The 25521-nt window shown below is 45.5% G+C and overlaps 1 protein-coding gene across 1 annotated transcript in view; it reads left to right on the top strand.

Moving 5' to 3' along the window:
- Positions 1 to 1182: 1182 nt before the first annotated feature.
- PPT1 (palmitoyl-protein thioesterase 1) overlaps positions 1183 to 25521 on the top strand; it is a 38094-nt gene continuing 13755 nt past the window's right edge. Inside the window, exons 1-3 of the mRNA XM_040336974.1 lie at positions 1183 to 1367; positions 1455 to 1564; positions 14347 to 14474. Coding sequence (XP_040192908.1) covers positions 1217 to 1367; positions 1455 to 1564; positions 14347 to 14474 — 389 coding nt within the window. The 5' untranslated portion in view covers positions 1183 to 1216. The remainder of the gene's footprint in view (positions 1368 to 1454; positions 1565 to 14346; positions 14475 to 25521) is intronic.

Here is a 25521-nt window from a genome sequence, read left to right as displayed (position 1 = left end):
CGAGACGACCCGAGCTTCTTTCGGGAAGTCGTGACGCGCTGTGTGCGCCGTCGTTTAGCATGCCAATTGATTGGCATGTCAATAGGAACGCCCACTCCCGCGGGATTCCCTACCCGGAAGCCGCGGTGAATTCCACGGCTAAACGATATCTACGGGGGGAAAAAAATAAAGGTCAGTGACATTTTATATGCAGCACGGTGCTGGATGCAGTGTTAGAAATTTTTTATAGGGTGAACCTCCACTTTAAGGTGAAAAAACATGTACCTTTACAACTTCTTTAAGCAGATTGTATTGTGTATGTTCAGCTGTAAGCAGATTGTACAATCATTGTATTGTGTATGCAGATTGTAATGTGTATTCTCAGCTTAAGGAGATTGTACAATCAGATTGTATTGTGTATTCTCAGACTTAAAGCGGGGGTTCACCCTTAGAGGGCACTTTTTCCCCTTAGATTCCTGCTCGTTTTTACTAGGGGAATCGGCTATTTGTTTTAAAATATGAGCAGTACTTACCTGTTTACGAGATGCATGCTCTCCGTCGCTTCCTTCTTGATTGACAGGCTTCCGAGAGGCTTCCGACGGTCGCATCCATCGCGTCACGATTTTCCGAACGAAGCCGAACGTCGGTGCGCAGGCGCAGTATAGAGCCGCACCGACGTTCGGCTTCTTTCGGCTACGAGTGACGCGATGGATGCGACCGTCGGAAGCCTCTCGGAAGAATGTCAATCAAGAAGGAAAGCCCGCTCCCGAAGACCCATACCCGGAAGCGACGGAAGAAGATGCAGCTCGAAAACGGGTAAGTACGGATCATATTTTAATACAAATAGCCGATTCCCCTAGACCGAACGAGCAGGAAGCTAAGGGGAGAATTTTTTTTTTTTTACAAATGGGTGAACTCCCGCTTTAAGGAGATTGTACAATGAGATTGTATTGTGTATGATCAGTTTAACAAACATCTCTCCACACATGCTGGGATAAAAATACTCTTTTTATAATAAATGAACCTGGTTTAGTGTAATTTATTGATTTAAATTTACAGCATTGAACTACAACCAGATAGAACAACGTGGCTTTAGTTGTGTTATTAGCTCTCCAATCACTATGTAGATGTCATCTGCCTGCCTGTCCTCGCTCTGTACACCTCCCTGCCTGCAGTACATTATCAGCCCCGCCTCTGCAGATCACGTGAGCCCTCAGGGCTAGGAGTCAGCTGACACATGTCATGTGACCATAGCAGGAAGCATTGCTCGCACACTGACATGGAGTCAGTAAAGTTTGTGTTGTTCGGGCTCTGGATTATCTGTGTATGTGGAGAAGTTGTGGACAAGGCTGGGGGCCCAGTACCGCTCGTTATATGGCATGGGATGGGTAAGGAGGGTAATATTGGGGGGAGGCTGCTCACTTTAGTTGTAGTGTAGTACACTAATCCTCTGCTTTGTGTTCTCTCCTAACCAGGCGACTCCTGCTGTAACCCCCTCAGTATGGGGGGCATAAAGAAGCTGGTGGAGCAGCAGATCCCCGGAATCTATGTGCTGTCTCTGGAGATAGGAGACAACATAGTGCAGGTGAGTGAACACATTGTACTATGACATGGGGGACTGTGCTGTGTGTAATGTCAGCAATGACTTCCCTTTATTTCCCTTATTCTGTATTTACACACTGCCTACTAAATACCAGCTTATAATCACATTCACTTTGTATAAAAGGTATTTTTGGAACAAACAACCATAGCTGTATGATATACAAAATACAATGATATTTCTGCTTTGTTTTATTTACTTTGTGCTGGAAAGGACAAAATGTGAAGCCTGTATATATGTGTGTGTGTATATATATATATATATATATATATATATATATACACACATTTACTGCAGAGCTTTTAAACATTGCACTTTCATCTACTGAGAATCCACCCCCTTGTGTTAACTAAACCCATTGCTTTAACAGTTTCCCAAAACGGTTACATTCAAGGCATGCCGTGAATGATATTAGTCACAGTTGCTTGTGCTCTCAAGTGAACTGTCAAATGGCATAGCTGATCACATGTGCAGCACATTGGTAATTGTAGATCAAATAGAAGCTAAGATGGCTTCTATTTGATTAGCAATACCCACTACATAATGCTGTTCTACTAAATTAGGCGTCTCCAAGCTTTCTAAACAAACTCAGAGTAGAAAAGGTCCCAACGGCAGTGGGAAAAAGCAATGCACCATCTTTGGTGTCGGTGGGAGAAATTGCGTCCCATCGTTGGAGTCATTGTGCCTCATTGTTGGTGTCATTGGGAGGAATTGTGTCCCGTCGTTGGTGTCATTGGGAGGAATTGTGTCCCGTCGTTGGTGTCATTGGGAGGAATTGTGTCCCATCGTTGGTGTCATTGGGAGGAATTGTGTCCCGTCGTTGGTGTCATTGGGAGGAATTGTGTCCCGTCGTTGGTGTCATTGGGAGGAATTGTGTCCCGTCGTTGGTGTCATTGGGAGGAATTGTGTCCCGTCGTTGGGAGGAATTGTGTCCCGTCGTTGGTGTCATTGGGAGGAATTGTGTCCAGTCATTGGGAGCAATTGTGTCCCGTCGTTGGTGTCATTGGGAGCAATTGTGTCCCGTCGTTGGTGTCATTGGGAGCAATTGTGTCCAGTCGTTGGTGTCATTGAGAGCAATTGTGTCCCATCATTGGTGTCATCGGGAGGAATTGTGTCCCGTCATTAGGAGGAATTGTGTCCCATTATTGGTGTCACTGGGAGGAATTGTGTCCCGTCATTAGGAGGAATTGTGTCCCATTATTGGTGTCACTGGGAGGAATTGTGTCCCGTTGTTGGTGTCATTGGGAGGAGTTGTTTTTCTTTATCGTACATCACGGGACACAGAGCAGCATAGCCATTACATATGGTTATATAGTGCACCTTCAGGTGATGGACACTGGCACTCTCCGACAGGAAGTTCCCTCCCTATATAACCCCCACCCATAGTGGGAGTACCTCAGTTTTTTCGCCAGTGTCTTAGGTGTTGGTGCATTGAAGAGCTCTGCCTATAGTTGTCCTCTGGACCAGGGCAAGCTGACCGGATCCGTCCAAGGTGCTTCATAGCCAAAGTGGACGGTACCCGGGCCCCCAGGTCCTGGAGGGGGTTTTGCCTATAACGCTTCTCCTTTGCGAGAGCTGGACTCTGGGTTCCAGGACTGGTTTCCTGCAACCAAGTAATTCCTGTTGCCAGCAGTGCTATATAGGTCTAGGAGTGTGGTGTTCCTAATCTGGACCCCGGTACCTGAAGGTCTATGACGTTACCCACGTTTTAGGGGGAAGATTGGGCCTCTTGCAGTTGGCAATACCCTGCGGCGTGGAGAAGGTAAGAGGGGGCCTGCGGAACTTGGTTTGTCAGCAGGCCCCCACAGGGGACTCTGGGTTTAGCCCGCTTTATGCCTCTGTGCATGGGCGCCTCATTCCACAAAGTCTGAATGACAGGATGGTTTCTATGTACCCATTAATGCTTCCCCTGGCTGGTTCTGGTAGACGGCTGCATACCATAAGGTTTACAATAAGAGCTGCTATTGCGCTAGGGGGGGTCACTTGTGTAGCATGGAGGTCTTACCATCCGCGCAGCTACATAACTCCCCCGTAAGCCTGTTCGGGCGTCTCACTCCCCTGCAGCTCCACGTGTGTCTCTGCTCCTCCAGCAGCGTCCGGAACGGGCGCGCGCGCGCGCGCACGGTGTAAATAGACGCGGCGACGCTGCGTGAGGAGGCGGAGTTTTCGGGGCGGTCCCTCTTCCTGCTCTGAGAGCCTATATTAGGCTGGCAGTCGGTCTGGGTCGCCGTGGGACACGGAGCAGCGGCAGGTTAACTGCGTGAGAGCAGTACCTTGCGAAGGGAGAGTGACACCCGGTGGTGGATCTGGTGAAGTACACGTTTTCTTAAAGAGCCTGCGGCTCGTTTCTTGTTTGAAAGGCCGGTGTACTTGCAGCAGTCTGAGCCTTGCTACCCACGGCTCTATCCCAGATCAGCATAAAGGTGGCTTTACTTAGCTCATTTTGTGTGAGTTACAAGCCCTTGGGGCATTGTATTGTCCATCTTTATTAGGTTATGGGAAGTTTAATAATTTAACAGCACCCTAACCTATTAATTTTTTTGACACTTTTTTTCAAAGAGGTGTTTTTTGTCTCTGCTGATTAAAACAGTCAGTGGTGTTTAGCGGAGTACCTTGGGTTTGTATAGATGGCTCCTAAGGGCGCGGGAAGCACCAAAAATGCTAAGGCTACAAAAAAGCAGAAGGGTTCCCCATCGGGTTCGGAGGATCTTGGCCAGACCTCTGCAGTGCCTTCTTCCCTGGACAGACCAGAGGTCGTTAGCCCAGTTGAGCCATTGGGGTTGCTAGGTGCTACGGCTGGCCCTACCCAACCAACTCCCTCCTTTGTTACGGAGGAGATGTTAGCCGCCACCTTAGGCGGATTTGAGCAAAGGATGACTGCTTTATTAGCCGCATCATTTCCCGGGAAGAAACGGACTAGGTCCCCTTCCCCTAGGGTCGACTCTCCAGATGAGGAGGTCCTTTCCCAAGAAGAAATTGATTTCTTGGCGGAGCAGGGGGATGACCCCCTGGAACAGGGTTCGGAAGAATCCACAATAGAGGAACCGTTCTCAGCCTCTCAAGCAGAGAGACTATGGATACAGTCCCTAGCGGACATGGTGCGGACGGCATTTAAATTACCCTTGCCTGAACCTCAGGCTACCGTATCCTCCCTTGGTTCCTTAAAAGCTCCCCAAACCAGTGCGGTTTTTCCGGTCCATCCCTTGCTGAGGGACCTAATCTTTCAGGATTGGGCCAAACCAGATAGGATCTTTCTTCCTCCTAAGAGGTTTTCAGTTTTATATCCTTTAGAAGAAGGGTTTTCAAAAAAATGGACTGTCCCTACTGTGGACGCAGCCATTTCATGTGTCAATAAGTCCTTGACGTGTCCGGTAGACAACATTCACATGTTTAAGGATCCTGTCGATAAAAGGCTTGAAACTCTGCTAAAATCTTCCTTTGCCACCGCAGGGGCTGTAGTGCAACCAGCGGTAGCCGCCATTGGAGTATGCCAGGCATTAAAGGACCAGGCCAAACAGGTTCTAAGAGACCTCCCGGCGCAACAGGCACAGGACTTGGCTGATCTGCCTAGGGCATTATGCTTTGCCGTAGATGCCATTAAGGATTCCATCCAGCAAGCTTCTCGGTTATCCTTATTCCTGGTTCACATGAGAAGACTTTTATGGCTAAAAAATTGGTCGGCAGAGACTCCCTGTAAGAAGCTCTTAACTGGGTTTTCGTTCCAGGGGGAGAGGTTGTTTGGAGATGATCTGGATAAGTATATCCAGAAGATTTCCAGTGGCAAGAGCACTCTCCTGCCTGTTAAAAAGAGGTTTCGAGGGCCAACCTTTAAGCGCCCAAACTCTCCAGGTCCAGGTCCCTCACCCTCCCGGCAGTATCGACGGCCTGCTGGCCGTTCACCCGCAAACAGACCGCAAGGGCAAGCTTCAGGTATCAAAAAACCGTGGTTTCGCAAACCAGTTAAAGCTGCCCCTAAAGCGAATCTGTGAAGGGACGCCCCCACTCTCTCGGGTGGGGGGAAGACTCCGCTTTTTCTCGGAGCTTTGGGAGGCCAGAATCTCCGACGAATGGGTTCTGTCCTCAGTGGCTCAGGGATACAAGCTGGAGTTTTCGGGGTTTCCCCCTCCTCACTTCCAGGAGTCCAGGCTCCCAAGCGATCCAAAGAAAAGGGTCTCGCTTCTAGCAGCCCTAGATCGCCTCTTAGATCAACAAGTGATTATGGAAGTACCATCTCAGGAGCGCGGACAAGGATTTTATTCAAATCTATTTATAGTCCCAAAGCCCAACGGCGATGTAAGACCAATATTGGATCTAAAAACCCTGAACCGTTATTTAAGGGTTCGCTCCTTCCGTATGGAGTCCATTCGTTCAGTGATGGCCGCCCTACAGGGAAAAGAATTTCTCGCATCCATCGACATCAAGGATGCATACCTGCACGTGCCAATCTACCCCGGCCATTTCAGGTACCTCCGGTTTGCCTTAGGCCATCGGCATTTTCAGTTCACGGCCTTGCCCTTCGGGCTAGCCACGGCTCCCCGGGTCTTCACCAAAATTTTGGCTCCGGTGTTGGCCAACCTAAGATCCCAGGGGATCCTGGTTATGGCTTATCTAGACGATCTACTAGTCGTCGATCTTTCAGTAGCCAGCCTAAAACAGGCAGTTTGCTTAGTGGTAAATTATCTAGAATCCCTGGGTTGGGTTCTAAATCAGGACAAGTCGGCCTTGCAGCCCACAAGAAGGTTGGAGTATCTTGGGTTAATTCTAGATACTATGCAGCAGAAGGTCTTTCTTCCCCAGTCCAAGGTGGATTCTATAAAGGAATTGATCCAGGTGGTTCTAAGCCGCGCAAGGCCAACAGTTCGCCTGTGTATGCGCCTCTTGGGCAAGCTAGTGGCCACCTTCGAGGCAGTGCCCTACGCCCAGATCCACTCCCGAAAATTGCAGAAAGCAATTCTCGCAGCTTGGGACAAGAGAATCCAGGCCCTGGATCTTCCCATATCCCTGTCCCAGGCAGCCCGTCAGAGTCTGTGCTGGTGGCTGGTCCCACAGAACCTTTTGAAGGGAAGGTCGTTCTGTCCAGTTTCATGGAGGATTGTGACTACAGACGCGAGTCTTTTGGGGTGGGGCGCAGTCCTGGACGGATTAACCCAGCAAGGGAAGTGGTCAAGAGCAGAATCGATCCTGTCGATAAATGTTCTGGAGATACGAGCAATCCGGTTAGCTCTAATTGCATGGACAGATGTATTACAGGACTCCCCTGTGAGGATACAGTCCGACAACGCCACGGCTGTGGCCTACATAAACCACCAGGGCGGCACCAGAAGTCAAGCAGCCCAGAAGGAGGTGGACCGGATCTTTGCTTGGGCAGAGTCCCATGTTCCCTGCATTTCAGCAGTGTTTATCCCCGGGGTGGACAATTGGCAGGCGGATTTCCTCAGCCGCCATCAGATGTCTCCGGGAGAATGGTCCCTCCATCCCGAGGTATTTCAGGCCATCTGCCAAAGATGGGGAGTCCCGGAGGTGGACATAATGGCCTCCAGATTCAATACGAAGTTGACCAAGTTCGTGTCACGGACAAGGGATCCATTGGCCTACGGGACGGACGCCCTAGTATGTCCTTGGCATCAGTTTGCACTGATCTACGCCTTCCCTCCGTTACGGATGCTACCCCGTCTTCTTCTCAGAATTCAGGTGGAGCACAAACCAACGATTCTAGTAGCCCCCGCGTGGCCCCGGAGGCCTTGGTACTCCTTAATAATAAGGATGGCAGTGGAAGAACCTTGGGTCCTCCCGTTAAGGCCGGACCTCCTCTCACAAGGACCGTTCTTCCATCCTGCCTTACAGGCCCTAAATTTGACGGCCTGGCGGCTGAATCCCTAATTCTTAGAAACAGGGGCCTCTCTGGCCGGGTCATTCCCACCCTGATTAATGCTAGAAAGCCAGTCTCTAGGCTTATATACTATAGGGTGTGGAAGGCTTACATTACATGGTGCGAGGCTAAGAGATGGCATCCCCGCAAGTATGTCATTGGGAGAATCTTGGAATTCCTACAATTAGGAGTAGAAAAGGGACTGGCTATTAGCACAGTCAAAGGACAGGTCTCGGCCCTATCCATTTTCTTTCAGAGACCTCTGGCCTCTCACTCCTTAATGAAGTCTTTTTTGCAGGGGGTCATTCGGATTAACCCTCCAATTAAAGCTCCCCTATATCCTTGGGATCTAAACTTGGTTCTCTCGGCTTTGCAAAGCCAGCCCTTTGAACCGCTGTCTGAAATCCCGCTGGTCTTGTTGACTAGGAAACTAGTTTTTTTGGTCGCTATGGCTTCTGCCAGAAGGGTATCAGAACTGGCAGCCTTGTCATGCAAGACACCTTACTTGATTGTACATAAGGACAGGGTCGTTCTTCGGCCACATCCGTCCTTCCTTCCAAAGGTGGTATCTAGCTTTCATTTGAATCAGGACTTAATTCTTCCGTCCTTTTTTCCTGAACCTTCTTCTAAGAAGGAGAGACTCCTGCATTCCTTAGATGTGGTTAGGGCTGTTAAGATTTATCTAAAGGCCACAGCCCAGATTCGCAAGACTGAAGTCTTATTTATTCTGCCGGAAGGACCTAAAAAAGGTCAGGCAGCGTCTAAAGCCACCATTTCCAAGTGGATTAGACAAGTGATTGTACAGGCCTACGGCCTGAAAGGTAAGAGCCCGCCCTTGTCGATCAAGGCTCATTCCACAAGAGCCGTGAGCGCCTCTTGGGCAGCGTATCACCAGGTCTCCATGGCCCAAGTCTGCAAGGCAGCGACCTGGTCGTCGGTTCATACGTTCGCTAAATTTTATCAAATGGACGTTAGGAGGAACGCTGATTCAGCCTTCGGGCAGGCGGTTCTGCAGGCCGCAGTATAAGATCCTCTTGTCCTATGGCACCCGCTGTTTTTTTCTGTGCATGGTTGTTTTCCCTCCCCTCATTTGCATTGCTTGGGGACATCCCATATGTAATGGCTATGCTGCTCTGTGTCCCGTGATGTACGATAAAGAAAAAGGGATTTTTAATAACAGCTTACCTGTAAAATCCTTTTCTTGTAGTACATCACGGGACACAGAGCTCCCACCCCTCTTTTGGGGAATTTTGGGATGCATATTGCTTGCTACAAAACTGAGGTACTCCCACTATGGGTGGGGGTTATATAGGGAGGGAACTTCCTGTCGGAGAGTGCCAGTGTCCATCACCTGAAGGTGCACTATATAACCATATGTAATGGCTATGCTGCTCTGTGTCCCGTGATGTACTACAAGAAAAGGATTTTACAGGTAAGCTGTTATTAAAAATCCCTTTTTCCGTCATTGGGAGAAATTATGTCCCTTCATTGGCCTCAGTGAGAGGAATTATGCTCCATTGTTGGTATCAGTGGATGAAATGGTACATTAAGGGCCAGATAAAAGCAAGCAAAGGGCCGCAGTTTGGAGACCACTGTAATAAATGGAAAAAATAATAATCAAACATTAATAATAAGCACCATTCAATCACAGTGAACTAAATATGTATCCATATATGTTAGCGTCCACCACATCAGTAAAAAATGTTATCAGTTCTCCACTTGTAAAATATTTTCAAATTCCATTGACTTCCAATCCGTGATAGCTCCTCCTAATAAAGTGCTAAACCATTCCCCAACACTTCGTCTCACTCACAGACGACTCCTGCCTCGCATATTACTGATGGTCATATCAGTAATAAAGTCAATACATATATTCTATCACAAATTATCATGAGAACTACTGCAGCATAGTAGAGATTCTTCTTTATAAAATATGGAGTTTATATAAAGAAGAATATTCTCAAAGACAGATATGAGGACAGCAAAAACTCCCTCGTTTATAGCCCATATCCCTATTCACAGTAATAGAAACCACACATAAATTGTGATCCTTTAATTTTTTTTTTTTTTATGCAGATTGTAAAGGGGATTTTTTTTTAAATGACAAACACGGCATACTTACCTGCTATATGCAGTCCCAGTCCTCTTCCTGGGTCCCTTGCCGGTTTCACTGGGTGCTTTCTCCTGCTGCGTGCCCCCATAGCAAGCTGCTTGCTATAGGTCACTCATGCATGCTTGATTCTGAGCCATGGCTTGGGCCCTTCACACCACAAAAATGCACTCCAGATCCATTCCGCATCCATTTCTGCATGTGCCTTTTTGACATGCTCTGGTGCATTTTTGATGCATTTCTGGATGCATTCCAGGTGTTTTTTTTATTTTATTTTTTTACACTGTTGTGTTGTTTTTTTTATTTTATTTTTTAATGTACTGGGGTCACACTGGACTGCATGTTTTTGCTATACAGAAGGGTTTGGGAAGGTAATGTTTACTACAATTTACCCTGACTGTACTGTGCTAGGAGATCCTAATCTGTTGTAAACCATATTTGAACACTCTCCATCCTAAATAAGGGTTAAAAATCTAAATAAGGACAGAATGCATTTCCACTTTTCTTCTGTTTTTGTAGCAAGGCTTACAGCTTGCTCCAAATAGAAAAGGCAAGAAATATTTTATTTTTGAATTATTTATAAGGATAAAGCTAGAGGTTGACCGATTATATCGGCCGATATTCGGCCATTTTGGAGAAATCGGCTCATTTATTATCCAAATTAGGCCGATATTTAACACTGGCCGCACCTGGGTCAGTAGAGTGTGGAGAAGGAACGTGGGGTTCCTCCTCCCTTCTCCACACTCTGTCTGCAGAGCAGCGCCGCGGTGTGTGAAACAGTATGCAGAGAGAAGGGAGCTGTCATTAGTGAGGTTGGATGTCGGGGTGGGCGGGACCCAGCTATCAAACACCAGCCAATGTTATGAGATCTGGGTGGACCGCTAAAGAAAGGGGCGGGCCACATACATGTAACAGCCCGGTCATTGGCTGGATAGCTGCTGGGGCCCGCCCACCTCCGACATCACGCTGAATCTGTGGGTCTCTCTCTCGTGCTCTTGATGAAGGTCATCTGCTGATCTCTCTCCCTCTCTCCCTCCTGTAGTGTGGACTTTTAATGCCAACTATAATCACAGGTAGTGTTACTCGCTGTGTCTCCGACTTTGTGGTGTCTCGTAGCAAGTGACACCTATGCTGAAATCAGGACATAGGGTCTCCTCCAGCCCCTCCCACTTCACATTCCTCACCAGTCAGCTGACCTCTAGTCTCTGCCCACCAGCCATGCCATGAACTGAATGGGTGGCTGCGGGCTCCAAGAACAGCCCAGCTGGGCGGCCACAGGCTCCAGGGACAGTCCTGCTGGGCAGCCGCAAAAAGGCTGGGAGAGCGTTGCAGGCTTTAGGAACAGCCCAAGATTCGGTGACCCCTGGCAAATTATCATTTCGACACCCAGTTTGAGAACCACTGCTCTACATAAAGATGGCATAGGCTATAAGAAGATTGCCAAGACCCTGAAACTGAGCTGCAACTTGGTGGCCAAGACCATACAGCGGCTTATCAGGACAGATTCCACTCGGAACAACTCGCCGTGGTTGAGCAAAGAAGTTGAGTGCACGTGCTCAGCGTCATATGCAGAGGTTGTCTTTGGGAAATAGACATATGAGTGCTGCCAGAATTACTTCAGAGGTTGAAGGGGTGGGGGGGTCAGTCTGTCAGTGCTCAGACCATACGCCGCACACTGCATCAAATCGGTCTGCATGGCTGTCATGCCAGAAGAAAGCCTCTTCTAAAGATGATGCACAAGAAAGCCCGCAAACAGTTTGAAGACAAGCAGACTGAGGACATTGATTACTGGAACCATATCCTGTGGTCTGATGAGACCAAGAAAAACGTATTTGGTTCAGATGGTGTTAAAGCGGGAGTTCACCCATTTAAAAAAAAAAAAAAAATCTCCCCTTAGCTTCCTGCTCGTTCGGTCTAGGGGAATCGGCTATTTATATTAAAATATGTGCAGTACTTACCCGTTTTCGAGCTGCATCTTCTTCCGTCGCTTCCGGGTATGGGTCTTCGGGAGCCGGCGTTCCTTCTTGAGTGACAGCCTTCCGAGAGGCTTCCGACGGTCGCATCCATCGCGTCACTCGTAGCCGAAAGAAGCCGAACGTCGGCGCGGCTCTATACTGCGCCTGCGCACCGACGTTCGGCTTCTTTCGGAAAATCGTGACGCGATGGATGCGACCGTCGGAAGCCTCTCGGAAACCTGTCAATCAAGAAGGAACGCCCATTCCCGAAGCCCATACCCGGAAGCGACGGAGAGGATGCGTCTCGTAAACGGGTAAGTACTGCACATATTTTAAAATAAATAGCCGATTCCCCTAGTAATAACGAGCAGGAATCTAAGGGGGAAAAGTGCCCTCTAAGGGTGAACCCCCGCTTTAAGTGTGTGTGTGGCGGCAACCAGGTGAGGAGTACAAAGACAAGTGTGTCTTTCCTACAGTCAAGCATGGTGGTGGGAGTGTCATGGTCTGGGGCTGCATGAGTGCTGCCGGCACTGGGGAATTACAGTTCATTGAGGGAACAATAAATGCCAACATGTACTGTGACATACTGAAGCAGAGCATGATCCCCTCCCTTCAGAGACTGGGCTGCAGGGCAGTATTCCAACATAACGACCCCGAACATACCTCCAAGACGGCCACTGCCTTGTCATAGAATCTGAGGGTAAAGGTGATGGACTGGCCAAGCATGTCTCCAGACCTAAACCCTATTGAGCATCTGTGGGGCATCCTCAAAGGGAAGGTGGAGGTGTGCAAGGTCTCTAACATCAACCAGCTCTGTGATGTCGTCATGGAGGAGTGGAAGAGGAATCCAGTGGCAACCTGTGAAGCTCTGGTGAACTCCATACTCAAGAGGGTTAAGGCAGTGCTGGAAAAGGATGGTGGCCACACAAAATATTGACACTATGGGCCCAATTTAGACATTTTCACTTAGGGGTGTACTCCATTTTGTTGCCAGCCGTTTAGACATTAATGGCTGTGTGTTGAGTTATTTTGAGGGGACAGCAAATTTACACTGTTATACAAGCTGTACACTCACTACTTTACATTGTAGCAAAGTGTCATTTCTTCAGTGTTGTCACATGAAAAGGTATAATAAAATATTTACAAAAATGGAAGGGGTGTACTCACTTTTGTGAGATACTGTATATACAACAGTATTGAGGTGGTTAAAAGGAAAGCAAAAAGCTTACATTTTCCCTAGCTGTGCATCACCATTATTTACAGTGTTCCTCTGGTGTTTTGACAGTAATTCTGCTGTGGATGAGGAAGGACAGAGTTTACTGATAACGATAAGATAGAAGTTTGGACATCATAAATTCAGAGTACAAATGTTTATCAGGATAGTGAAAATATTTTTTTTTTATGACTGTTTTCACTTCCGTTTGTGGTTGATCACGTGTTTACATAATGTAATTTTACTTTTGCAGTCACATTCAGCCTCCTTTGCATATCCAGCACAAGAACTCCTTCCGCATTTGTCTGTTGCCTGCATACACATAAAGAGAATAGGGTTGATAACTAAAGAAGTGGAGTGTGTTCACTTTCAAAGTGCATTTTCAGTAAGCTCAGTGAGCTTTTTTTTTTTTGCAAAGTATACTGTGTTATTTATAATAAAAAAAATCCCCCATTTTCCTAGCTCATTTAGTGAGTTTTATTTGCAAATAAATTTTCATTGTGTGCCACCTTATTTATTAAGCGAAGTGAAAATTCACTTTGAAAGTAAACACGCCTTTTTTATTTGTGAAACCTTAAATAAAAAATATTGAAACCAGAAGTAAACATGCTTTACACTTTGGAAATTTACAGTGTATATTAAAAATGTATACACCTTCTCCCTGTTTAAAACGGAAGTTGTCAAATGCCAGAACCTGTCTGGACCACAGCTCCACACATTAGCAAATTAATCTCACACCCCTACTAAACTACTATAAGATGAGGCTAGACTTTTCAATCTTCAACCTCCTCATTGTAATCCAATTCTCATACCAGCTGGCACTTGCCTTTTTAGATGGCTGTAAAATGCATTCAGAAATGGGGAGATCGGTAGACTGATAATATCACAAGCAAAAACCTCACCTCTACAGTCTCCTACAGTATTATAACTGCTATTAGGTATACAGTCTATTTTCAGTAGGTTATTTGTAAAGCAGAACTTCATCCAAAAGGAGAAGTTCTGCTCTTCCTTCTCCTCTTTTTACATTTGGCACTTTCTTCCCTTTTTTTTTTTTGTGGGGGATTTTGACAGGTACCTGCTCTCCCCACTTCTAATCATATCACTGCTGCGATCTGAGCAGAAGTTCAGCCCCAGTCCTTCCCCCGCAGCCTTCTGGGACACATCACAGGTTCCAGAAGACTGGGAGACCATTTTCAAATCACAGCATGGCTCACACATGCGCAGTTGGAAACCAGCTATGAACCCGCAAGGCATCCCTGCCAGTTTCCCTTAGTCAAGATGCCAATGCCTGGACCCAAAGCCGATTGAAGAATCGGCTTGGATGAAGACGGCATCAGAGGGCAGGTAAGTGTCCTTATATTAAAAGTCAGCAGCTGCGGACTTTAATTTCTTATGGGGGACTGGAGCTCCTCTTTTAACCTCCTGTAGGTTTTTTGTGATATAGAATACTTTTAGTTGCAAAACTCACACAATTATTATCTGCATAGTCGGTGAACCTATATAATTTTCCCTTTTGTTAGAATATTTTAATAAAATACTGTGTGCATTGTACCTAATTTTTCACATTACTATGTGTGTGCTATGTATACATCAATTTTTTTCTTTTTTTTTTCCCCACAGGACATGGAGAATAGCTTTTTCCTAAATGTAAATAAGCAGGTAGACATCGCTTGTGATCAGCTTGCTAAAGACCCAAATCTTCAGCAGGGCTACAACAGCATGGGCTTCTCCCAGGGCGGACAGTTTTTGTAAGTATTTCCTGTAGCTGGATATTTTTTCATATTGGACATAAAGTGGCACGCACCACTTATTAAACAAGATAAGGACCACCTTCTTCTAGCATCACCTCTTGAAAAGTAGCCTTTTTTTTTTCTCTTTTACTGGATATATAAAATGAATAGAAGGAATAGGAAAACTGGGCTAATCTTAAAGTGGAGGTTCACCCAAAAAATCCATTTTTAACATTAGCTTGAGGCTAATTACGGGAAGCAGAATCGGGTGTTTTTTTCCCCTCCCCTCCCTAATTCTGAGACATACATTAAATAGCAGCTAGACTCAGTTTACTGCAGCAGATCATGCAGCAATTGCGATTGGTTGCCAGAGGTTGCAGCATATCATTGAGAAAAAACAAGATGCGCTACACATAATAATATATAAATATATCCAAAACCGAATAAAATTAATCATCCGTGAATAATATGAGGAATATAAATGAACAACAAATTATCAAAAAAGTCCTTGATAAAAGCAAAAAAAGTCCTTTCACCAGTGAATATGAAAAGAAAAGTCCATATTGGTAAGTGACAATCCAATAAGAAGAGACCTCCACCAAACGAGTAATGAATCTGCTTACCAGATTCCCGGTGGTCTCTTAGTTAAAAGATGACCCCAGGTAGCATGAAGATTTTAAACTCTGCAGAGTAAAGGCTTGTGTGGACAATCCGGATATCGATCTCGGTTGCACTCCCGTGTTGAAGGATACGATGACCATACCACATAAAAAACATAGGAGGCCACAATAGTGTAAATCCGTAAAAAATGTATTTATTTAAAAATTAAGACAAAAACACACTTACAGATTAGTAGTTTTTGAAAGGCTTATCAAGTTGAAGCTCCGGCCGGAAGCAGACCAGACAGCCCATCAATGGTGTGGAAAAATGCAGTCAACGGGGGGTGATACCGATGTGGATGCACGTTCCGCCCGACCTGGTTTCGCGACAAATCGCTTCCTCTGGGGCACAGGCAACACACCGTATCACCCCCCTTAAAATGGCAAAACGCCAATGTGGGAGGAACTGACGTCATCAGCCGCGCCTGCGCATGACTGGATAAACCAAGCCTCATCCTGGAACCAAACCAGTAATAGTGCGCATGCGCTGACGGGACGTATGCCGAAAAAAACGCTTGTAATAGCGTTAATATTCTCATATGTTGCTCACAACACGGCGTGCATTAAAAACAAGTAGGCTCCCGCAGCGCAACATAAAAAACAGCTGCGGGAAACACAATCAATGGATTCGTTATTGGGACGCAGGGATCACTTCCGCATCACGTGGTCACTCGCGATCACGTGAAACGTCAGCAGCGTGATGATGTGACTAAACGGAGGAGCCCTACGTGACAATGTAAATTAAAAACAAGCATTCTACATGGAAATGCTAGTCAAGCCTCGTTTTGGTAAAAACCAAAAAACCAAAGGTGCCGATCAATTGGTCATATTACAACCAATTACACGGCTCTGTTGGGGAAAGGCTGGATGAACGCTCCAGAGACCGGACGCAGCAAGAGAACTGAATGCTGCAGCGTGATCTGATAGCGATAATCATCTGTTGCAACTGGCATAAGTAGTGCTCATTAACCACTTGCCGTCGCCGCACCGTCATTTTACGTCCACAAGGTGGCTCTCCTAGGCGAGACCACGTAAATGGACGTCCTACCTTTTAGCCGCCACTAGGGGCCCCCCGCTCGCCCCCGACTCCCGTGCGTGTGCCCGGCGGGCGCGATCGCCGCCGGGCACACGCGATCGCTCGGTACAGAGCGGGGAACGGGAGCTGTGTGTGTAAACACACAGCTCTCGTTCCTGTCAGCAGGGGAAATGCTGATTTTCTGTTCATACAATGTATGAACAGAAAATCAGTGTTTCCCCTAGTGAGGCCACCCCCCCCCCACAGTAAGAACACACCCAGGCATACTTAACCCCTTCCCCGCCCCCTAGTGTTAACCCCTTCACTGCCAGTGGCATTTTTATAGTAATCTAATGCATTTTTATAGCACTGATCGCTATAAAAATGCCAATGGTCCCAAAAATGTGTCAAAAATGTCCGAAGTGTCCGCCATAATGTCGCAATACCGAAAAAAAAATCGCTGATCGCCGCCATTACTAGTAAAAAAAATATTAATAAAAATGCCATAAAAATACCCCCTATTTTGTAAACGCTATAACTTTTGCGCAAACCAATCAATAAACGCTTATTGCGATTTTTTTTTTACGAAAAATATGTAGAAGAATACGTATCGGCCTAAACTGAGGAAAAAAAATGTTTTTTTATATATTTTTGGGGGATATTTATTACAGCAAAAAGTAAAAAATATTCATTTTTTTCAAAATTGTCGCTCTATTTTTGTTTATAGCGCAAAAAATAAAAAACGCAGAGGTGATCAAATACCACCAAAAGAAAGCTCTATTTGTGGGAAAAAAAGGACGCCAATTTTGTTTGGGAGCCACGTCGCACGACCGCGCAATTGTCTGTTAAAGCGACGCAGTCCCGAATCGCAAAAAGTACTCTGGTCTTTGGGCAGCAATATGGTCCGGGGGGTAAGTGGTTAAGATAAAATTAAAAATTAAGAAAAATAAAACGACTAAATGAGCATAAAAAATCCACACTAAAAAGATGGAATTTAAAGATGCCAACAACCCCCAAATAAAATTGGAACCTGGAAAAAAATATATAAAAGCTGCGTCCCAATGTAGGTGATAAACTGGGATACAAATCTTGATCACAGCAGATTAGTGACTAACATATTGTAATTAAACAACAGTGAGAGCCCTATAGATAGATTCTGATATGTTGACATTCAAGTATTCAGAACCACATGTTTGAAAAGGGCAAACTACTCCATAGTTAGACCATAAAAACCTTAATAAAAAACATTATTCAGACAATATTTAAAGAAACCATATACATTTAAATAATACATGATAACATAATAAGAACTAAATAAAATGACACATAATAGCATAATATGGACTAGGTGAGTGAATCCAAGAGTTATTTATAAAGGCATTAATATCTGTGTCGATATTCAGCCCATATGGCGTATAGGTTTTAACCCTATGGATCCACGCCATTTCCTGCCTGGATATTTCACGTACAAGGTTACTACCCCTCCAGTGCGGGCGATATTTGTCAATCCCAACAAACAACGTATTTGAGGGATCTCTATTATGTTTTAAATCAAAATGTCTAGAAACAGAGTGTTTATCGAATCCTGCCCTAATTTTAGCGATATGCTCATTTAACCTAACTGACAAGGCTCTTTTAGTGCGGCCAATGTATTGCAGACCGCAGGGGCACTGGATGAGGTATATAACCCCTTTAGTCGAACAGGTTATAAATGGTTCGACCTCAAAGGTTTTATTAGTTGCTGTGGATTGGAAGGAACAAATCTTCCTATTTTTGCAACTATTTAAAGAGCAGACTTGACATCGTTTGCACCTAAAATACCCCGTTAGGTTCTCAAGGAATGTCCTAGTAGCCCTAGGGGGGTCATGTACACTGGGGGCAATACGGCTCCCAATCGTAGACGCACCCCTAAACACCACGTTAGGTCTATCCGGAAGCAATGGCGCTAAGACCTGATCAGTTGTCAAAATGTGCCAATGCTTCTGGATAAGCTTCTTAACACTGAAGTGTTGAGCAGAAAATGTGGTGATAAAGGGTAAAGAAAAACTCTCAGTTGGAGACCCTTTAACCTTGTCTGCCAATAATGTTGGCCTATCGGTGTTTCTAGCTCTCTCCATTGCCTGTGAAAGAGTAGATTTGTCATACCCCTTCTCTTCGAACCTTTTGGAAAGGACTAAGGCCTGCTTTTCAAACGTCAGGGGGTTGGAACAATTGCGTTTAAGGCGCATAAATTGGCCCAGGGGGACAGATTTTAACCATGCTGGCAAATGGCAACTGTCCAGAGGTATGTATGAGTTGCGGTCAGTTGGTTTAAAAAAGGTGGATGTCACAAATCTACCATTATCAATGGTGATCTGGAGATCCAAAAAATGGATAGACTGCTGGCTGGATTCGTAATTAAATTTAATGCCCCTGGTATTCTGATTCAAGTGGGCCATAAAGATAAGAAGATCAAGACTCACTGCCATCCCAAAGGAGGAGGACGTCATCGATATACCTCGACCAGAGTAGTACCTCCGGTCGACGTTGACAATCGATGACATCCTCCTCCCACTTGGCCATGAACAGGTTGGCCAAGCTGGGGGCATATTTAGCCCCCATGGCCACACCTCTATCCTGTCTATAAAAGGTGTTATCAAACAGGAAATAGTTATGAGTGGCCGCATACTTCAATAGAGTCATGATGAAATCTATTTGTATCTGTACCAGGCCGGACTGTCTTGTCAAGTATAACAGTACAGCCTCAAGTCCCAAGTGATGTGGAATTATGGTGTAGAGGGAGGTCACATCAGCTGTGACCATCCATATGCCTGACTTGGGAGAGATACTGGCTAATGTATTAATCACCTGCTTCGTATCTCTGATGTACGAGGGGATTTTCTGTACAAGTGGTTGCAGGAAAAAATCAATGTACTTGCCCACCCGGGACGTAATGGAATCGATACCACTCACAATGGGACGTCCCGGGGGGCAAGTTTGATTTTTGTGGATTTTGGGTAGATAGTATATAACGGGAGTCCTCGGGGCACTCGGTAACAGGAAGAGTGCTTCCTTGCTGTTCAGAATACCCCTCTGGAGCCCCCGCTTAACCAGCCCTTCAAGTTCTTTTTTGTAACTGACTACTGGGTCCCTATTAAGGGGAGTATAGGTGTCCTCATCATCAACCAAACGATGCATTTCCTTCAAGTAGTCGCTCTGGTCAAGGATGACTATGCCACCGCCCTTGTCGGCCGGTCTAATCACTAGAGACTTGTTAAGGCATAGGGATTCAAGACCATTAGTCAAGTTCCTATTCAAATTGGATTTGCGTATTTTGAGCTTATCCAAATCGTTCAGGACGACATCCCTGAATACCTTAATACTCGGGGCCAGAGAACCTGGCGGATTGAATAATGAGGCATTAGCCAAAGATGAATGTTGAAATTCATTGACAGTCTGTTGACTAGAAAGGGGATTGGAGAGGAAGTATCGCTTTATACTTAGACGTCTGGTGAATTTGTGTACGTCCATATATGTTTGGAACTTGCTAAGATTTCTAGGTGGGGCATATTTCAGTCCTTTATCTAGAAGCTTAGTCTCCGAATCGGTCAGTGTCTGTTGGCTAAGATTAAAGATACCTATTCCTAGGTTCTCTTTCGTTTTGGACGACTGGGCCCTCCTCCCCCCTCTGGTGCCTCTCTTCGTCCTGTGTTGCCTCCCAGATCGGGTAGGGCCCTGCGAAAATCCCAATTCTGATTAAATGGGTTAATGGGAGGGTTAGCAGGGTAATTGAAACCCTGATGGGCACCGGACGTCTCTGGGTAACCTAGAGGGTATGGGAATGGGTTCCTCATTGGATTAGAAAAACCAAAGCCCGCCCTACTAGGTGTGTGACCACTGATGTTATCAAATTCGGATAGGGGCAAAAAGCGGTTCTGTGTTGGAACATTAAAACCATAACCGCCTTGACCAAAATCCTGTTGATACCCATAATTGGAACCGGGAAAGCCCATATTAGGAGGTGGAACCCTTTGGTTAGCTGGAATTCTCGTCCACATCCGAGGAGATGAATGTTGGTCATAGTGCACCACACCACGTCCTGAATTATTCCCATTGTAAGACCCTTTAGGGCCTGACCCCCTCTGATTAGGTCCCCTAGGAGGACCTTTGGTTTTCCGGGTATTGTTGGGAACTTGAGTTGGGACCCCCTGACGAGGGGGATGTGAAATAACACGTGGTAGTGAGGAGATAGGTGTCGGTGGGGGGGATCACGCCACTATAAGGTTGTGGCGTGGTGTCCATTGTTGAATCACCCTTGTTATTAAGGGAGAGCTTTTTCTGCCATAAGAATACAAGACCTGATTTGTAATTATCACTGTCCCTAATGAACTTTTTCTTTTTGGCTTTTTGTTCCTTCTCCTCCTTATCCAGTGTTTTAAGCAAATTAGTAGAGTGGGTGTTATACTCGTCGCCGTTATGGTTTTAATGTTCCAACACAGAACCGCTTTTTGCCCCTATCCGAATTTGATAACATCAGTGGTCACACACCTAGTAGGGCGGGCTTTGGTTTTTCTAATCCAAAGAGGAACCCATTCCCATACCCTCTAGGTTACCCAGAGACGTCCGGTGCCCATCAGGGTTTCAATTACCCTGCTAACCCTCCCATTAACCCATTTAATCAGAATTGGGATTTTCGCAGGGCCCTACCCGATCTGGGAGGCAACACAGGACGAAGAGAGGCACCAGAGGGGGGAGGAGGGCCCAGTCGTCCAAAACGAAAGAGAACCTAGGAATAGGTATCTTTAATCTTAGCCAACAGACACTGACCGATTCGGAGACTAAGCTTCTAGATAAAGGACTGAAATATGCCCCACCTAGAAATCTTAGCAAGTTCCAAACATATATGGACGTACACAAATTCACCAGACGTCTAAGTATAAAGCGATACTTCCTCTCCAATCCCCTTTCTAGTCAACAGACTGTCAATGAATTTCAACATTCATCTTTGGCTAATGCCTCATTATTCAATCCGCCAGGTTCTCTGGCCCCGAGTATTAAGGTATTCAGGGATGTCGTCCTGAACGATTTGGATAAGCTCAAAATACGCAAATCCAATTTGAATAGGAACTTGACTAATGGTCTTGAATCCCTATGCCTTAACAAGTCTCTAGTGATTAGACCGGCCGACAAGGGTGGCATAGTCATCCTTGACCAGAGCGACTACTTGAAGGAAATGCATCGTTTGGTTGATGATGAGGACACCTATACTCCCCTTAATAGGGACCCAGTAGTCAGTTACAAAAAAGAACTTGAAGGGCTGGTTAAGCGGGGGCTCCAGAGGGGTATTCTGAACAGCAAGGAAGCACTCTTCCTGTTACCGAGTGCCCCGAGGACTCCCGTTATATACTATCTACCCAAAATCCACAAAAATCAAACTTGCCCCCCGGGACGTCCCATTGTGAGTGGTATCGATTCCATTACGTCCCGGGTGGGCAAGTACATTGATTTTTTCCTGCAACCACTTGTACAGAAAATCCCCTCGTACATCAGAGATACGAAGCAGGTGATTAATACATTAGCCAGTATCTCTCCCAAGTCAGGCATATGGATGGTCACAGCTGATGTGACCTCCCTCTACACCATAATTCCACATCACTTGGGACTTGAGGCTGTACTGTTATACTTGACAAGACAGTCCGGCCTGGTACAGATACAAATAGATTTCATCATGACTCTATTGAAGTATGCGGCCACTCATAACTATTTCCTGTTTGATAACACCTTTTATAGACAGGATAGAGGTGTGGCCATGGGGGCTAAATATGCCCCCAGCTTGGCCAACCTGTTCATGGCCAAGTGGGAGGAGGATGTCATCGATTGTCAACGTCGACCGGAGGTACTACTCTGGTCGAGGTATATCGATGACGTCCTCCTCCTTTGGGATGGCAGTGAGTCTGATCTTCTTATCTTTATGGCCCACTTGAATCAGAATACCAGGGGCATTAAATTTAATTACGAATCCAGCCAGCAGTCTATCCATTTTTTGGATCTCCAGATCACCATTGATAATGGTAGATTTGTGACATCCACCTTTTTTAAACCAACTGACCGCAACTCATACATACCTCTGGACAGTTGCCATTTGCCAGCATGGTTAAAATCTGTCCCCCTGGGCCAATTTATGCGCCTTAAACGCAATTGTTCCAACCCCCTGACGTTTGAAAAGCAGGCCTTAGTCCTTTCCAAAAGGTTCGAAGAGAAGGGGTATGACAAATCTACTCTTTCACAGGCAATGGAGAGAGCTAGAAACACCGATAGGCCAACATTATTGGCAGACAAGGTTAAAGGGTCTCCAACTGAGAGTTTTTCTTTACCCTTTATCACCACATTTTCTGCTCAACACTTCAGTGTTAAGAAGCTTATCCAGAAGCATTGGCACATTTTGACAACTGATCAGGTCTTAGCGCCATTGCTTCCGGATAGACCTAACGTGGTGTTTAGGGGTGCGTCTACGATTGGGAGCCGTATTGCCCCCAGTGTACATGACCCCCCTAGGGCTACTAGGACATTCCTTGAGAACCTAACGGGGTATTTTAGGTGCAAACGATGTCAAGTCTCCTCTTTAAATAGTTGCAAAAATAGGAAGATTTGTTCCTTCCAATCCACAGCAACTAATAAAACCTTTGAGGTCGAACCATTTATAACCTGTTCGACTAAAGGGGTTATATACCTCATCCAGTGCCCCTGCGGTCTGCAATACATTGGCCGCACTAAAAGAGCCTTGTCAGTTAGGTTAAATGAGCATATCGCTAAAATTAGGGCAGGATTCGATAAACACTCTGTTTCTAGACATTTTGATTTAAAACATAATAGAGATCCCTCAAATACGTTGTTTGTTGGGATTGACAAACATCGCCCGCACTGGAGGGGTAGTAACCTTGTACGTGAAATATCCAGGCAGGAAATGGCGTGGATCCATAGGGTTAAAACCTATACGCCATATGGGCTGAATATCGACACAGATATTAATGCCTTTATAAATAACTCTTGGATTCACTCACCTAGTCCATATTATGCTATTATGTGTCATTTTATTTAGTTCTTATTATGTTATCATGTATTATTTAAATGTATATGGTTTCTTTAAATATTGTCTGAATAATGTTTTTTATTAAGGTTTTTATGGTCTAACTATGGAGTAGTTTGCCCTTTTCAAACATGTGGTTCTGAATACTTGAATGTCAACATATCAGAATCTATCTATAGGGCTCTCACTGTTGTTTAATTACAATATGTTAGTCACTAATCTGCTGTGATCAAGATTTGTATCCCAGTTTATCACCTACATTGGGACGCAGCTTTTATATATTTTTTTCCAGGTTCCAATTTTATTTGGGGGTTGTTGGCATCTTTAAATTCCATCTTTTTAGTGTGGAATTTTTATGCTCATTTAGTCGTTTTATTTTTCTTAATTTTTAATTTTATCTTAATGAGCACTACTTATGCCAGTTGCAACAGATGATTATCGCTATCAGATCACGCTGCAGCATTCAGTTCTCTTGCTGCGTCCGGTCTCTGGAGCGTTCATCCAGCCTTTCCCCAACAGAGCCGTGTAATTGGTTGTAATATGACCAATTGATCGGCACCTTTGGTTTTTTGGTTTTTACCAAAACGAGGCTTGACTAGCATTTCCATGTAGAATGCTTGTTTTTAATTTACATTGTCACGTAGGGCTCCTCCGTTTAGTCACATCATCACGCTGCTGACGTGTCACGTGATCGCGAGTGACCACGTGATGCGGAAGTGATCCCTGCGTCCCAATAACGAATCCATTGATTGTGTTTCCCGCAGCTGTTTTTTATGTTACGCTGCGGGAGCCTACTTGTTTTTAATGCACGCCGTGTTGTGAGCAACATATGAGAATATTAACGCTATTACAAGCGTTTTTTTCGGCATACGTCCCGCCAGCGCATGCGCACTATTACTGGTTTGGTTCCAGGATGAGGCTTGGTTTATCCAGTCATGCGCAGGCGCGGCTGATGACGTCAGTTCCTCCCACATTGGCGTTTTGCCATTTTAAGGGGGGTGATACGGTGTGTTGCCTGTGCCCCAGAGGAAGCGATTTGTCGCGAAACCAGGTCGGGCGGAACATGCATCCACATCGGTATCACCCCCCGTTGACTGCATTTTTCCACACCATTGATGGGCTGTCTGGTCTGCTTCCGGCCGGAGCTTCAACTTGATGAGCCTTTCAAAAACTACTAATCTGTAAGTGTGTTTTTGTCTTAATTTTTAAATAAATCAATTTTTTACGGATTTACACTATTGTGGCCTCCTATGTTTTTTATGTGGTATGGTCATCGTATCCTCCAACACGGGAGTGCAACCGAGATCGATATCCGGATTGTCCACACAAGCCTTTACTCTGCAGAGTTTAAAATCTTCATGCTACCTGGGGTCATCTTTTAACTAAGAGACCACCGGGAATCTGGTAAGCAGATTCATTACTCGTTTGGTGGAGGTCTCTTCTTATTGGATTGTCACTTACCAATATGGACTTTTCTTTTCATATTCACTGGTGAAAGGACTTTTTTTGCTTTTATCAAGGACTTTTTTGATAATTTGTTGTTCATTTATATTCCTCATATTATTCACGGATGATTAATTTTATTCGGTTTTGGATATATTTATATATTATTATGTGTAGCGCATCTTCTTTTTTCTCTGTTTTCACTGTTTGTATATATCCAGTAAGGTGCAGCTTCACTTTATCACATTTGATTATCACACAGTAGCATTTATCTTTCTACCACTTAACACATTAGCGCAGTTGCTTTTCCAATTTTTCACACATGCAGCATATCCTTGCCACTCACTGACTGGTTTCTAGGAGTTAAATGGTTGCTAGAGGTTACTGCACATCCTTACCGCTCACTGATTGGTTGCTAGAGGCTACTGCATGGTTGAGAAGTGAGCCATGTACAGAGTGCCGGGGTGAGCTACATGCAGACTGCAGGGTTGAAGGGTGCGCTATGTTCAAATTGCAGGGTTGAAGGGGAGAGCTTTTCTCCCTCCCCAAATCCTCTCCAAGCATCTAGAAAACCTCAGGCCCCGTACACACGACAGAGGAACTCGACGTGCTTGGCACGTCGAGTTCCTCGTCGAGTTTTGGGATGAAGCCGCCGAGGAGCTCGGCGGGCCGGCTTCTCCCATAGAAGAACGAGGACAACGAGAAAATAGAGAACATGTTCTCTATTTTCTCGTCGAGTTCCTCGGCGGCTCCATCGGGCCAAAACTGTACAGACGACAGAGATTCTCGGCAGAATCCGGGTTTTGACAGAGTTTCTCGGCGAATTCTGCCGAGAATCTCTGTCGTGTGTACGAGGCCTCAGAGTGCAGCTACAGAAGAGCA

This window comes from Rana temporaria, chromosome 2 (assembly GCF_905171775.1).
Source record: "Rana temporaria chromosome 2, aRanTem1.1, whole genome shotgun sequence".
Classification (NCBI taxonomy): domain Eukaryota; kingdom Metazoa; phylum Chordata; class Amphibia; order Anura; family Ranidae; genus Rana; species Rana temporaria.
Note: the sequence above shows the minus strand (reverse complement) of the source record. Positions and strands in the feature narration are given on the sequence as shown.